General features: G+C 40.3%; 1 protein-coding gene across 1 annotated transcript in view; it reads left to right on the plus strand.

Moving 5' to 3' along the window:
• The window catches only part of BASP1 (brain abundant membrane attached signal protein 1), a 45162-nt gene extending 34893 nt beyond the window's left edge, over nucleotides 1–10269 (plus strand). Inside the window, exon 2 of the mRNA XM_081089815.1 lies at nucleotides 8683–10269. Coding sequence (XP_080945941.1) covers nucleotides 8692–9390 — 699 coding nt within the window. The 5' untranslated portion in view covers nucleotides 8683–8691 and the 3' untranslated portion in view covers nucleotides 9391–10269. The remainder of the gene's footprint in view (nucleotides 1–8682) is intronic.
• Nucleotides 10270–16644: the final 6375 nt, after the last annotated feature.

Here is a 16644-nt window from a genome sequence, read left to right on the forward strand (position 1 = left end):
TAATAACTTTAAGGGAAAATATCTTGTCAATATGACTATAGCAATGTCTGCCGTCTCATCTTTATGTGATGGGTCCCATGCCATAGACTTGGCCGTCATGATGATCCCTGGAACTCGGCCATGTCTCATGCAATGGAATGGAAATTTCAGTTATAATTTAGCCTGCTTATTTCTACTGCTAACTGAAAGCTGAGTTTACATAACTTAGTTTACAGTCCTGGTTGTATTGACTCTTACAAGTTTATAATTTGGAAATTGCATGTTCCAGAGTCTGCAGTGTTTATCAAGAGCCCATTGTTCATTAATAACCATAAAACAAAATCCTTGTTCTGAGGTCATCAGATGTTTGTTGAATAAATCTGAAGAAAGGCTTTTGGTCAATGTTCAAGTGAGGCTAGGTTTATTTTACTGCTAAAACTCCCAGTACAATACAACAGAATATACGAGGGTTAAGCAATGAAGATATAGATAAACAACCCGAGCTGGATGGCTTGTCTAAGACTACCCGAGATTGCATAATAAGGAAAGGAACAAGGAGAGTAAAGGAGTTCTTAAGAAGTATGGCTCCTTTTCTATTTAGACTTAGCTGCCATGGCTAGTACCTGTGCATTCCCTTGTCTCTTAAATCCTTTGTAATGTGATGAGCCTATTTGCTTTACTTTTGCACATCAAATTGTTTCACAAGAAGACCTCTCCAGGTTCACTCTGGGTCACTATGGTAATCCTCAAACATTTCAGTTTATGAAATGTCTGTATTTTTCCTCCCAGTACTTTGAGAGATCCTAAGTGTAATATGAAAGAAACTGAGACGATAAACAACTGGACAAATAAAGACATAAAGTACTAAAAGATAAAGGACTATTTCAAAGACACATGATCTAACATTTACTATAGCGAGGCTTTGGTTTGGAATAATTCAGATATGAGCACATTCACTTGAAAGAGAGTGATGCCGACATGGAGTCTGGGGATAACGGGTAGATTTGGAATTTACATTGCTCCTTTCTCCTCCTCCCACCATCTGTATAGTAAATGTATGTCCTTCTTTACCAAGCTTAATTTTGGTGTACTTTCTGAGCCTTCCAGAACCTCGACTCTTGCCTTCACTTTGCCTACAATCATTTATGTCAATCTTTTATGTGGATCTCTTTTCTGGCTCTTTGTATGCTCTTTGAGCCTTCTCAAAGGGAGGCATATGTCTTCACCCCTCCACCTGCGTCACTAGAGGGTCCGTAGTGGACAACTCATCACAAGATCAAATTGCACAATTTCTGTTTTCATCTTTCTTAACCTTATGGCAGCAGCATATAACTTCTTCAAGATGCTTCTAAAATTCTCTCTTGATTTCTGAGACATCTTTTTTCCCTTTAACTCCTTTAAGAGCTGTTTTTCTGCTTTCTACCACCTTAATGCATTCTACGAGGCAAACTTTATAGATGGATCCTCCATCATTTCTTCCTCCAGGTCAGTGTGCCCTCACCTGTCTCCTAAATGTAAACAGGATGTTCTTATAATCCTGATTAGACCCTTCCTGTTGGTTCACTCTGACATAAACACTTTCCACTTCCCCATCTTCATCTGTAGATAGCTTAGCCATTGTTAAGGCACTTTGCCATGATGGTTAACAGACCTCACTCAAGAGCCAGAGTGCCCTGGTTCACCCCACATCTCCAGGCAACTAGTTGCATGGTCTTGGGTAAATTATGTATCTCCAACATGCCTTAGTTTCCTCATGTTAAAGTGGAGATAGTGATAATCCCTTCCTTGTAGGATTGATGAGACTGTTAATGGGTCAAAAATATAAAGACTAAATAGTAAGACAGTCCTAGGCCGAATAAGTACTGCGGGTATAAGCACTGTTGATATTCTGACCATCTCAAAGTCCACCTTCTCTATAAAACTTTTTCCACATCCCAGGAATCCAACAAAAGACCATCTCTTCTGGGAAAACTTTTGTTTTTCACTCTATTATGACACTTAACTAACTCATTTTAATGGTCTCTGTACGTCTTATCCCTCCTGCTAAACGGGAGTAAGTTTTTTTGCTTACTTATATCCTCTGTCATTGCTTACATTTAGTACCCACTTCAAAAAGGTTCTTTTCCCACTAAGATCAAGTCTATTTTTCTAGAATAATTTGTGAACATCTGAAGTTCTTGGGGCTACTCTGCATGTTAGATTTTGATGAGAGATCCCCAAAGACACTCTGACAGTGTTTCTATAGTGCTATCCTGGGCTTTCCTGAAGGAGAGAAATGGAGGGGTCACTTGTGATTAATCTTCTATTGAATTAGAGGGCTTTCTGACCTTGAATATCCAAGTCAACTTACTGAAACTTTTTTGGGAAAATTGGGTTATAGAAGTGTGAGAGTATGTGCCCTCTTTTTAAAATATAGCTTACACATTTTTAAAGTACTTTTTTTTTCAGTGCTGAGTGAACATTTTTATTGTGACAAGGGAATAAATTAGCTTGAGAATGTTTTCTCTACAATTTTACTCATGGTATTTAATAGGTGTGCCTCAGAAACTCAGGATTGACAATTCTCTCCCCAAAGGACATTCTCATCTAAATGTTGGTGATGTTACAATTGCTGAATAGAAGCTTTGATGGAATCAGATGCTGAGAACAATGAAAATGATCACCAGGCATTGATGAAACTTGACAGCAAATCATTGTGACTGAACACATCCCTGTAGGAATACCAAAAATACAGACAGGCTACATTATCTTTATTTCATTTTCCTCCTTTAGAATAAAAGTCTTGACCATTTAAAAGAAGAAAAGCCAGCCATTTGTTGAAAATAGAAACTGTTGGACATAACCAAATGTTTTAATTTTTCCTCCATTCTTATTGAAAATATTTCTTGAATTTGTTTATTTTTTCTTTGTGAAAAGAGTCTGCGTAAATTCTTTCCTTAAGGTAAAAAAAGAAAAAGAAAAAGATCCTTTCTCTTTGTCTTATCGCAACATGTGCTTTTACTAGGTTTGATCAATAACTTGGGTTCTTTTGGCCTGAGTAATTAATAAACCCACTTTGTTTGTGTTGAGTTTGCCTGTAGATGTAACTCAGGAGTCAGTTTTAACTCTGTATGTTATCCTTAAAAGGTCAATATAGATGGCCTTGTATATAAATCCATGAAGCTTTGCAGCCCTGAATTGGCAGTAACAATTGCTTTTTCAAGGTACAGTTAATATGGTGCAACCACATATTTAACTTTCAAGAAACATTGATTCATTCTCAGCATCCTTGTGAGGAGGTATGTTTTCTTCTGATTGTAATATGGAAACAGAAGCAAAAGGACACTATTTCTTGTCTTGATCGCATCATGAAGCAACAGTCAACCCAGAAATAACACTCTAGTCTCTGACACGCACACTGTTGCATATTCATGTTGGGTTTTTCTATAAACTTGCAGTGATCTTTATTATCATCTGTTTGATATCATCCTTAAGAACTCTATTCTCTTGTTTCTAGTTGAAATAGTTAATAAATCCGGGTTTGTATTTCCTAAGTGGAAATTTGGCAATGGATGGGATCTTGGTGTAATTCAAACTGTCCTGCATAGTAAGTACCTAGAAATTATTAGTGAGAGGCAGAACACATAAAAATAGCACGTGAAGCCATACACATGGTAATTATGGGATCATAGGAGAAATTCTGTATCAGTCATTTTCTTGTTTTGTTTTATACACCAGTTAATGCACACCAATAATTTTCGTTGTCACAAAATCTTGTTGTTGCTTACTGACTGTAGTAGAATGGAGAGGTGTCGTGGAGTACATAATAATTGTAGGCAGAATACAGTGAGTATAAGCCCTCGTGGTTTTGGAATAGTTAATGCCTGCAAACTGTCATTATGTAATGCTGCATTTTTCTGAAGGGGGAAAATGCTATAGCTGGGGTTTGCGTTTTCCATCCAAAGACTTGGGTAACACTAACGGATATAACCAACAAAGTGCTATCAAAATGAAGATTTAACATTACAAGTGGTGATTGCTTACATATCAAAACATTTAAAATTCTGTATGTGAGCTGTTAGTTACCAATAGTTTTGCTTGCTACCAAGAGGCAGAGTGGCTCTTTAAAGCCATCCTGATGACCCAGATCTCTGGGATGCCTGATGGCATGCTACTACTTAGCCCTGCCTCAAAGGACTGAAATCTTAAAATTGGTGATGACAGTGCTTTCATTGTTTCTCCTACTCAAACTCCTTTTGATCCAATGTGTCCCGCTCTTCTCTCTCACCTACACTCAACTAGACTATTTAGTAAGTTATATGTCAGGGGCTAAAGAAAGGAAACAGTAAATGATAGCTTCCAGAAACCTCACACTTCATTCAAAAGCCATAAAAAGAACTTCTATATTGATTAGACACTATCTGGGTATGTAGGGCTGTGCCTTCCTATAACTTAAAATACTGGCAGTTTTCTTGACTGAAACCAAAGGCAGCGGGGCTGAGTGAGCCATGTGTTTTCACTTGGTAGCAGTCATAGGATTTGAGAACCTCCGTCCCTGGGAGGGGCAGAACTGTCTGTCCTTTAAAGAGACTGCTTAGGACCAATTCAGCTCAGTGGCTCCACTCACCAGAGCAACTGGCGTCTGCCAAATTGGGCTCCTTCTTAGCACCGGAGAAAGGGAGATTATTCGGGTGGGCTTCCTCATTCATAATACAGTTGCTTGAGCTTTGGTGCAGGATGGGGTCAAAGTGTCAGTCCTACACTGCTGGATAATGTCACTCTTGTGTGCCTCTGTGAGTGTAAAATAAGCTTGTGGGATAGACTATGGCTTCAGTTTCTATAAGCAAATAAAATAAAATAAAAGATTGTATCTAGAGGAGAAGTAGATTTTCAGAAGAAGCAATAGGCGGGGAGACTTTATTCAAAATGAGAAGCTCTCTCTCTCCCCTTTATATGAGGGTAATGAATCTTTGTTCTTACTGTGCTTGAAAGTCACCATGACCTTGTGTTGATATTCCCAAAGCTAAGCTGTTGGCATTTAAAACCTATCACTGGCCTGAAGCTCTCTTCCAACTTATAAACTCCTCGAAAAATCTTCTAAAATGTCACATCCCAATAGCTCTGTAGAAATGAGGATATGTCCTACTTTAGTTATTGTATCAACACAGAACTCAGTGCATCAACATGGGTCTGGGTGTTTGTGCTGGACCACTCAGTGGCTAGAGAATGACCAAAATGTGGAGAAACGAAAGATTGTTGTTTCCCTGTCGCTCAGATTTAGGTTTAAAAGATTTCCAGGGTGGATTACTAGTTGCTGTGTCTTTTTTTTCCCCCCAGCTACTTTTTTTTTTAATGTAGAAGTTCCAACTTTCTACACCAACTGATTTCTTTCAAAATGAGAAGTCATAAAAAGAGAACAATAATTAAAATGTGCCCATCATGCTCTGTAATTGTTCAAGGATCATGATACAAAGCTGCACTGGCAAATGGGTGATGAAATGTTTAGGGATAGAGAGTACCTGAAGTTCTGAATTTTATCATTATCTTGTCAATATCTTGAGTTCTGAGTCACCCCAGGTCGGTACCAATCCTGTGACCCAGAGTGGGTAACATTCCTGAGATGAGAACTCTGCCCATTTGCAAGCTTCTTAGTGGAGTTCCCTTTGACCTCCAAGACGGTGCCTTTCTGCCTCACCTAATTTTGTTGGACTCAGCCTTTTGCTTGAACTGCTCCATGAAATTAGCTAGAATTTCCATTTGGGTAAAAGGAGGATGCTGATGGGATATTTACTATCTTATGGTACTGTTGAGAAGATTAAATAAAATGATTGTGTTTAGGATTAGGATTGTGCCTAAATCCATGACGCAGTTAATAAATTTGAAATTACAATTTTAATTTACCTTTGGGTGTAGGCAAGGTTTTCACCCATAATGTCTTGAGAAATAACCAGCTATCTTGCCTTTCCAGGGTTCTGGTGAAATTCTATAAGCCCCACCCCACCCCACCTCCCAATACCTCACTATAACTAACATACACACACACACACACACACACACACACACACACACACACACACACACACAAACTAGCAAAAGGTAGAAGTGTTGGTTAACTTTGTGTTTGAAAAGCAAACAGGAATGGAAACACACTTTCTTACTTACAACTGGATTATATACAATCATTTCCTACCCAGAAAGGAATCACAGATGGGCTTAAAACAAAGAATAGAAAATGGCCCTAACCGTGTTTCAGAAAACCAATTTTAGTAACACAGATTTTAGGTTTGTAAACCAGCATGACTTTCAGCCTCTGGGATAGCTATATAGAATTTCATGCTGTGTGTGTCATAACGCCGTGATCCTGTTACATTCACAATGTACACTTTGTCTGCTATTCTCTGATCTCCAAGTTGGTGCATGGGTTTCTATTATGGAATTGGTAGGCCATCCTAAAGGCAGGCCTTCCAGGGTTTCTATTTCTTAGGTATTGTGACATATAAGAGCTGAAATTATTTTGACGTAACACCATTTGTGCATATGGGCTAACTAAGAATTCAATAAAAGAGTTCTAACTAATTTAAAATACTGATCTAGTTTATTTTATCTCTTTATATTTTGATTTATTGCTTTTGTGATTGCATATACGATAAAGGTAGATTTAATTGTATTGTTTTTACATCTGATTTTCCCACTTCTGAGGGAGAAATAGCTAAAGATTAAGTCAAATAGAGCACACTGCATATCTCAGTTATAACCAAAAATCACTCCTTTTTTTAAAAAAAGATATGTAAGAGAAATTCTTTGATACCATAATAAAGGTCTTTCTTGGGAATAGAAACTAGTATTTTAGACATCTTTTGGTTTATTGTTTTTTCCCCCTCCCCCAACTATTGAAGTCTCTCCAGACAGGAAATTAGCATATAGACTGGGGAGACAAATCTTGACTGAAGTCAGAATTCTTCAGTTAGCACTCTCCTACCCAACACCTGACCCTTAGAATAAATGTAGGTCATTTAACTGTCATGAATTATCATTTCAAGGAGTATAATGAATAAACAGCAAATTTCCTCTTTTAAATGAATGATGGTTTTTTAAAAACGACTGGTCAAAGAGTACTTTATAATTTTGTCAGGAGGAGACCCTGACCTGGAACCAAATCAGACAGGGCCCAGGTCAAAGCGCTCTCTCTCTCTCTCTCTCTCTCTCTCTCTCTCTCTCTCACTTATTTGTGGGGATGAAAGAGGATATTGCACTATATATCTAAGAAGTTGGAGACTTACCTTTGAGTGAACAAGGCTGTTAATGAGCATTCAACTTCTGTATCTAGTTTGAACCCTAATCAGAACATTGGTAATGAAGGACGCTTTTATATTGCTATGGGACTATTTCTTTTAATCCAAAAAACACTTTGAAAAACAATGAATACAAATCGGACACAACTAACAACCTAAATGTAACTGGGAACACTATACTTTTTGTTTCTTGAGGGATAGTTTTCCTTTAGCTGGTCCTAGTTAATGAGCTAGACCAAATCCTGCTTGACTTTGTTCTTTGAAGATGTGTGTGCTTATATGAACACTAGAGGCCCAGTGCATGAATTTGTGCATGGGTGGGGTCCTTCTCGGCCTGGCCAGCGATCTGGGCCAATGCGGGGGTAGGTGGTGGTGGCTGGCCAGGGGGAGGGACCACGGGAGGTTAGCTAAGGGAGTGCACTGACCACCAGTGGGCAGCTCCTGCTTTGAGCACCTGCTCCCTGGTGGTCATGTTGACTGATCATTCGGTTGCTTAGGCTTTTATATATATAGATAGATATACGTGAATAATGGCGTTCGAAAGAAGTTTGTAGTTTGAGATTATTTTCTTGAAATTTTTGAACTTTGCTTTGTTGAAATGTACCCTTTCTCTGGAAAGCATTTTAAAACTACTAAGTCTTTTACTGGCTATGCTATGGTCTGAAGTGGCTGCTAATGCTATTTTGTACATATGTCCAGTATTGGGTATTTGAGTTGGCCATGGGGGACAGATAAGAAACAAATACTGCTCCACGTCTTTATCACTGACAGGCTTCGTCTTTAATCACTGAATCTTTGACACCAGCTTATTTCCTCAACTTGCTGTGACTAGACACTCTGTAACTGAGCTCTTTATTATTATTATTTTTTATTATTTATTTATTTTTTACCATTCACTGTTTTATTTATAATTTTAGCAAAATACATGTAAAAACTCCACCATGCCAATCATTTGAAAGTGTACTGTTCTGTAGTGTTCTGGACTCTTTGTAAAGTGAAGCCTTTAGTTTTCATACTTGAAAAGCTTCTTTGTCCGTTCTGGCTGCTGTAACAAATCACCATATACCGAGTGGCTTTTGAACAATAGGAATTTATTTCTCACAGTTCTGGAGGCTGGGAAGTCCCAAGATCAAGGTGTGGGCAGACTCTGCTTCCTGATTGTAGATGGCTGGCTCCTCCGCGTCCTCACGTGGGGATGGGCATGGAGCCCTGGGGGTGTCTTCTGTGCCAACACTCCTCCCCTTCATGAGGGCCCCACCTCCCTGGCCTAGTCACCTACCAAAGGCCCCAGCTCCGAATGCCGTCACATTGAGGGTTAGGGTTTCGACCTCTGAAGGGGGAGGGGGGCAGGTCGGGGCACAGATACTCAGCCTGATACACAGACTAGAGCCACAAGTAACACCCTTCTGTTCTGTTTTGTGTTGTGTTCCAGAACTCCAAGATGGGAGGCAAGCTGAGCAAGAAGAAGAAGGGGTACAACGTGAATGATGAGAAGGCCAAGGACAAAGACAAGAAGGCCGAAGGAGCGGGGACGGAAGAGGAGGGGACCCCGAAGGAGAATGAGACCCAGGCGGCGGCGGAGACCGCCGGGGTGAAGGAGGGCAAGGAGGAGAAGGCGGAGAAGGATGCCCAGGAGGCTGCCAACAAGCCCGAAGACAAGGAAGCCGAGAAAGACACAGACGCGGCCAAGGCGGATGCTCCGAAGGCAGAGCCTGAGCAGACGGAGGGAGCAGCCGAGGGGAAGCCGGAGCCCCCGAAGGAGGCGGAGCAGGCGGCCACCTCGGGCCCCGCCGCAGGCGATGCCCCCAAGGCCCCCGAGGCCGAGGCCCCTGCGGAGCCCGCGACCGCCACCAAGGTGGATGACAAGAGCAAGGAGGGAGGGGACCCCGCAAAGACTGAGGCTCCCGCGGCTCCTGCCTCGCAGGAAACGAAAAGTGACGGGGCCCCAGCTTCAGACTCAAAACCCAGCAGCACTGAGGCTGCCCCATCGTCCAAGGAGACCCCAGCAGCCACGGAAGCACCCAGCTCCACGCCCAAGGCCCAGGCCCCCGCAGCCCCCGCAGCAGCCCCCGCAGACGAGGTCAAACCTGCCGAGGCCCCGGCCATGAATTCCGATCAAACCGTGGCGGCGAAGGAGTAACAAGGACAGCCTATGGGAAAAGAGATCACAGCTTAGACAACCTGTTTCTCTCTCTCTGTCTGTCTCTCTGTCTCTCTCCTATACTAACTTGTTTCAAATTGGAAGTCATGATATGTATTGCCCAAGGAAAAAAAAAAAAAAGAAATGAAAAGAAAAAGATGTCCCATCAAAGGAGGGAGGGGGGATGGGGAGAATCCAAATAGTATTTTTGTGGGGAAATATCTAATATACCTTCAGTCAACTCTACCAACCAGTCCTGGCGTTTCGAGGTCAGTGTCTGAAAGCAGTCCGCCGCTAACTCAGATGGGTACCGAATTCTCAAGGGGAGTAGGGAGCGTGCGTTTGATTCTGCCCGCAGGGCCCTTCCAAAGGCAATCAGATCTTTATGAAAGCAGTATTTTCTGTGTTTCCTTTTTTTTTTTTTTTTAATTTGCTGCCTTTCTTCTTTTGATATTTTTTAAATGTCTGTGGATGAATGCCACCTTTCAGACAGCCCACTGAGCCTGTCCACATGTATCTCCATGCCAAGACTCCATGCCTCCTCCCCAGGTATTTTTGGGAGTAACACACATTCTCTCATCCAACTTAGCCTCCCTAGATTTCTCATGACGAGTTAATGCATGTCCGTGGTTGGGTGCACCTGTAGTTCTGTTTATTGGTCAGTGGAAATGAAAAAAATAAAATAAAATAAAAACGTCTGCGTTCATTGCAGTTCCAGTTTCTCCTCCATCCTGTGTCACAGACACCAATACACCACTCATTGGAAAAATGGGAAAAAATTTAAAAAAAAATAACAAAAAAATGTACAATGGATGCATTGAAATTATATGTAATTGTATAAATGGTGCAACAGTAATAAAGTTAAACAATTAAAAAGAAGTAATGATGACAATTTGTTTTCTTTGCCACCCCTTCCTCCTCGGTAACCTCAGGGGAGCACAGAGCAATGTATCCGGCATTTTCTGGAATATATTTGCATAGAAGTATAAGATGGTCTCCTCAGATTTTTGTGAACATTACTTGTTTAAAAAATTAGTTGCATCAGTATCAGTATGTTATCTTGGAAGAGGATAAACTGAAAAGATTCTATGTCTAGTGGTAGGCACCCTATAGAAGTATGGATGTGATTAATTTACTTCAAAAGCAATATTTTGAATAAAATAAGCAAGTGACAATAGATTTGATCTTGAAGGTTGGGAAGAAAAGAGTCCTAAGACCTTACAGAAACATCGTATGTATGTAAGTGGTGTTGTATCCCTTTATTCATCATATTCATTCATGATAGAGCCTGGAAAGGGGCCCCGAGTGGTGAGCAGGCAGTGAGAAGCAGCAGTGTGGGAGCAAGCACAGAGCTGGCCTTTATGGTGACCAGGTTCCTGTCCAGGCTTTGCCACTCCTGTATGGTGTTTAAGCCACTTCTAACCTCCAGACTTCCCTGCTTTATCTACAAGAGGGCAAAGGCTCTATGACCTCTTAGGAAAGACTCCTTTCAACTTTTGAAATATTGAGTTGTTTGTGTGTATATCTGGTAGCAATTTTATATTATGACGGATACGTATGTTCTAACAGATAATCACCTCTGAACCCTGATTTATCCCCCAAACTGCTCAGTTTGCTCAGGTTTCATAGGTTCTGTAGATGGGGAAAGGGTAGGAGAATCGGCATAAGCAGTGGCTGATGGAGGGGCCAGGCTGGCACATCGATTCTTTTTTTTTTTTTTTAAATATATTTTATTGATTTTTTACAGAGAGGAAGGGAGAGAGACAGAGTCAGAAACATCGATGAGAGAGAAACATCGATCAGCCGCCTCCCGCACATCTCCCACTGGGGACATGCCGCAACCCAGGCACATGACCCCGACCGGAACCGAACCTGGGACCCTTCAGTCCGCAGGCCGACGCTCTATCCACTGAGCCAAACCGGTCTCAGCCACATCGATTCTTTAATGTAAGAAAAGAAGGAATTGTCACTTAGATCTTGGTAGTAATTTTTTTTTTCTAATTGGAATTTAGAAACCAAATCTTGAATATAAAGCATTTAAAAATGAACTTACACCTAGCCACTGTAAAGGTTGCTCATGCTTGAATCAGTTAAATGTCAGGTTTTGGGGGGAGAGTAGGACTAGGCAATAATTGCCCAGTGATAAATTCAAACAATTTATAGTCTAACATGGGAAGTTTTCATACTTGAACATAGGGAATTTTCTATAGAATTTGAGAAGGGCCACTATACAGAAACTTATTCCCAAAGGGACCTCAGCAATACAGTAGATGAGGATGAATCTGAAATTGTTCTTATGCATTACGTTACACATGGTTAAATAAAGGGGAACAAAAATTCCAATTTTGGAGTGACCTGCAGTCTTACCATACCTAAGATGTTGCCAGGGGGTAATACTGGGGAAAGAAGAAGTGAAACATTATTAGGCAGATATACCTGTGGGGTTCAATTCATGACAATGATCACCTTTTGAAACTTTTGGTTCTTGTTTCTATAGTGAAATAAATTTGACCTCTTAATGCTTGAAAGCACAGCATATAAAAAATATGTAAACACAAAACCACCAAGCAACTGTTTTAGATATGAAAAACAGCAGAGGACTGTCCAGATTATTACCAGTGTGTCCCAGCATATATAAAATAGCTTGGGGGTGTGTTGGTGGGTTGGTGGTGGGAAGACAACAGATTCAGTGAACCATGGAGGACATTTATACAGTTACTAACATTGAATAGCATGCACTTTTTGCAAGTAAATGTGCTTGGTGTAAGTAAAGTGTGATATATCTACTGTCTTTTCATTCACTTCTTTTAATTAAAAAAATTCACTAGACATTTTGGTGATTACAACAATCAAATCAGCCTCCTGGATTAACATTTATTACTGTAAATTACTGTTTAAGGATGAATGAAACTAAGACATTTTTCTCAGTTTACTTACACTTAGAATTATTGAGTTGGGTATAGGAGAATTAAAATCTGAGCTATATATACTTTTTCTTTTATAACTATTAGAATTGTGTTCAAACAAGAGTACATAAATGTGGTCACCAAAATACTTAAATCAGAATTTTAACCTAACCATGGCTCATGACATTTAATTTTACCACACCTGAGAAAAACGGATGTAATTTGAAATTGTATATTCAACAGAGAATGTCATATGCGTGGGTGATAGGTTCAAACAGTGTTGGGCATTCAAGTTAATTTTGGTTTAACCTAGATTGTGCCCTCCTCATGAATGATTTAAAATGAAGGGAAGGCAATACATAGGCTGTGTTTAACAGGCAAGTCAGCATCATTTGGGAACCCACCACATTTGACCTACTAACTCACAGGTATACATCTCTATGAAGAATAAAGGGGTCTCAGGGTCTAACACCTGTGAAGTGCTTGTGAGCATACCACGAGGGGGAATTAACAGGAATCGGAATGAGCTTGTTCATTGCTAGCTTTGTCTTTCCACCTTGAAGGTGCTGTCCAGTAGCTGACACTGGCTCTGCATGATGGGGATGGACCCAGATCTCTAAGGATTGGGACGCACCATGAATCCCAGGATAGCCCTACCTGGGGTCAGCCCTAAGAGAAGACATCTTCGGTTGTCCCTAGCCAGTAAGGTAGAGGTCATACATGGTCACGATGCAGGCGTGCCATTCACCATTCTTGGAGAGTCTCCAGACCCAGGTCTAGTGGACAACAGGGGCTAGACATTCGTCAGCTGCCTAAGTTGGGTAAATTATTAGGTGCCAGCAACTACACAAAGTTTGTTTTCACAAAGCATCCTGAGCCTTAATTTTCATTAAATGAAATATCGAGGAATATTGAAACAACGTCTTCATCAAAACAGGTCCACTGTCAGATATGGTTCTGGTACACCTATTTTTTGTTGTTCCTTATACCTACAGGGCACAGCAATTTCATTTCATTTATGAGGGGGAAAATCTATTTGTACAATTTACTATTTTGGTGTTATCCAATATCCTGTCTCAGTATTGATGGGGTTAATCTTCATTCTTTTGATTTCAATTTTGCTTTTTGAGTGTAACAGTGCAGTTATTTTGAGCTTTATTTTAAACTAATTGGCACAATATTGAAAACTAGATGCTTGGAAGGTCATTTTAAGAATATATCAGCCCTAGCCAGTTTGGCTTAATGGATAGAGTGTTGGCCTGCAGACTAAAGAGTCCGGGTGTGATTCCAGTCAAGGGACATGCCTGGGATGTGGGCTCGAGGGGGGCGTGCAGGAGGCAGTAAATCAATGATTCTCTCTTTTAAAATTTATTGATTTTTTACAGAGAGGAAGGGAGAAGGAGAGGGATAGAGAGTTAGAAATATTGATGAGAGAGAAACATTGATCAGCTGCCTCCTGCACACTCCCTACTGGGGATGTGCACACAACCAAGGTACATGCCCTTGACCGGAATTGAACCTGGGACCCTTCAGTCCACAGGCCGACGCTCTATCCACTGAGCCAAACTGGTCAGGGCAATGATTCGCTCTCTTCATTGATGTTTCTATTTCTCTCTCCCTCTCCCTTCCTCTCTGAAATCAATAAAAAAAAAATATAAAAGAATATATATCAAATAATAGTTGTGGGATTAGTCAGATGAACTTTTATATGCATCCTTGTAAAAGGAGGCAAAATTTGCTTGAATTTTGGTCTGACAAGTACTTAAGTACTTAATATTTTAAATATTTAGGCCAGAGATTGCTGTTTGGACAGGATGTCTTTTTTTTTTTTTTTTTTACCTTCTGCTAATGGGAATGTAAAAAGGGCAATATAGGAAGCTTTTGATTAAGGTATACATTTGATTTTTTAAAAAGCTATTCCTTATCATGAGCTTATATGCTTCATGTCTTTTTAATGATAGAAATTTTATTAGTGTATGAAATCTCCAAGTCCAGGAACCATTGGTCCCATACATTTCTCCAGGTTTTCTCAGTCTTCATTTTAAGAGCCATTTGCATTCTGAAGCTGTACACTTCCATTCACATACATATTTCAGCCAACTCCTAGAGCGAATATCTTTTTGAAAAAGACCTATGATCTTGAAAAAGAATACTGCGTTTAACTGTACACATTGAAATAGAAAAAAATTAAATAACAATATCATATACCTCCATCTCCTCTGCACTTGATCTTCAGATTTTCCCAAGATCCAAATGTCACCTTTGTTCCTCATTTTTCGTTAAAGGTGTTTTTTTTGTTTGTGTGTTTGTTTCCCCCGAGTTTCCTCCTGAGACCAGGGAATTTCACCTTTAATAGCATTCACTTATAAATTAATTGGCCTGATATAATGTATCATTTCCTTTGTTTTAACTGAGGTAAATGGTCAAAGGACAAAATGATGGAGCTACCTGCACAAATTTAGAATTAGAGATAAACATATTTGCTTTCTTCACATATGCCTTTGCTTGTATCGGCCAGGATTTAAGAGAGTAAGCTTGGGGGAAATATATCGACTTCTAATACACTTTTGATAATCAAAAGAATGGGGAAGGAAAATGGAAACCCAAACCCTCCACCCTTAAAAGGACAGCAATCCTCTTCATGGAAGGGAAAGACTACGTGTCGGCACGTTCCTGACAGGAAGCTCTGTTTTGAGATTTGCCGTGAAGAGAAGGGGATGGCATGTCTGATCAGAAGAGCCTGTTACGCAGGGTTGGGTGATATGATCTGACAGGTGAACCCCATTAAAATTGCCGAGGAGAAGGTCCTGGAGCAGCAGTGAACAGCTTTCAGCTACTCTGCCTGGCGCAGGGCTAAGAATAGAGCTGCCTCTGGGCCGGAACCACCCCCGGCAGCACACCAAGTCTGACTAGTATGCAAATTCCCCAGGGGGTGGTGTGTGTGTGTGTGTGTGTGTGTGTGTGTGTGTGTGTGCAGGAGCTGAACTTGCTCTGATATTCAGAGCAGATTCTACCTTTTCAGAATAAAACACACACACACACAAAATAGTGAAAGTACAAAACCCCAAATAATATAACTAGGAGACAAACTAACTGGAGTCCCTCAGAAAATAGCTGCATACATTTCTGATGTTAGTGGAGCTTTATTGCAATGTTTTTGTCTTTTATTTCCTTCCTTCCTTATTCTGTTTCCTGGACATTTTGTCTTTCCCATCAAGTCTTCTATTTTTTTTTTTTGTCAGTTAATTACATTTTAAAGTGATAATCTCCCTTCCTTCCTTTTGCCTTCTTTTCTCCCTTCCATCACCTTCACACTGAGGCAAAACTGCTTATACTGAACCAGAACTATGAAAACTACAAGCAACTTTAATGTGCAGTTCATAAATACCCTTTAAGTGTACTGTTCTTTCTGACTTTGCAGAACTCTTATTATATATTTGTTCAGGAAGAACAAATATAATCTACCTGAAACGTACCCATACTTTGCTTATCTCCCTCCCCACCACCGTGCCCCATTGTCTGTAAGAATAGCAAGTGAATGGTAAGGTTACCCATTCATTTTTATGAGTCAGAAACTGAGAGAAACTTTCTCTCTCTCAACCCTCCATCAAACATCATACCCTAATGTTTCCCAACCTTTCTTGTCACTACCCCTCTCCCTGGGAGTGAGAAAAATAATCAGGATTGAGAGGGAAGGTCAAGACTTTATATGTTGATATATTCCATCTGAGGTGTTCTATAGACATAGAAGTTAATAGACTGAGTAGCCACATGGATCTCAGAGGATAGAGCTGGACCAGAAATGTAAGTCTAAATCCTTTAGAAGGTAATTGACACCATGAGCTGATTGATATCACCTATGCGGGGACCAAGGAGATAATGAAATGAGAAGTGCACCCTGCACTGAGCCTTTTATTTGATGATTAGAGGAAGGATCCTGAGCCTGCAAAGATTGGGAAGTTGTACACAAGTGAAGGAGGGAAGCTGGGAGAACATTGGACAACAGAGTACTAGGAACAGATTTTCAGGAAAAGAGAATGGAAAGTATAACAAAAGTTGCTAAGATGTCAAATAAAATAACAAAAAATGCAACCTTGGGGCACTGGGAACTTTAATAGGGGTTGTCAGATTAGAGGGATAGAGGCTGGAACCAGATTATAGGAACCCAAGGAAGGAGTTGGATGTGAGGAGATTGAGCCTCGTTTTCTAGAAACTCTTCTGAAAGTCTGGGTTTGAGTGGAGAAGAGCAATAGGACTGAGAGTCAAGATAGAAAAGGAAATTTTTGGTTTGTTTGTTTGTTTGTTTAGATGGGAAAGATTTGACCAAGCCTGTACATTAATGTAAAGG

This window comes from Myotis nattereri (assembly GCF_964212035.1).
Source record: "Myotis nattereri genome assembly, chromosome: 4".
NCBI classification, from domain to species: domain Eukaryota; kingdom Metazoa; phylum Chordata; class Mammalia; order Chiroptera; family Vespertilionidae; genus Myotis; species Myotis nattereri.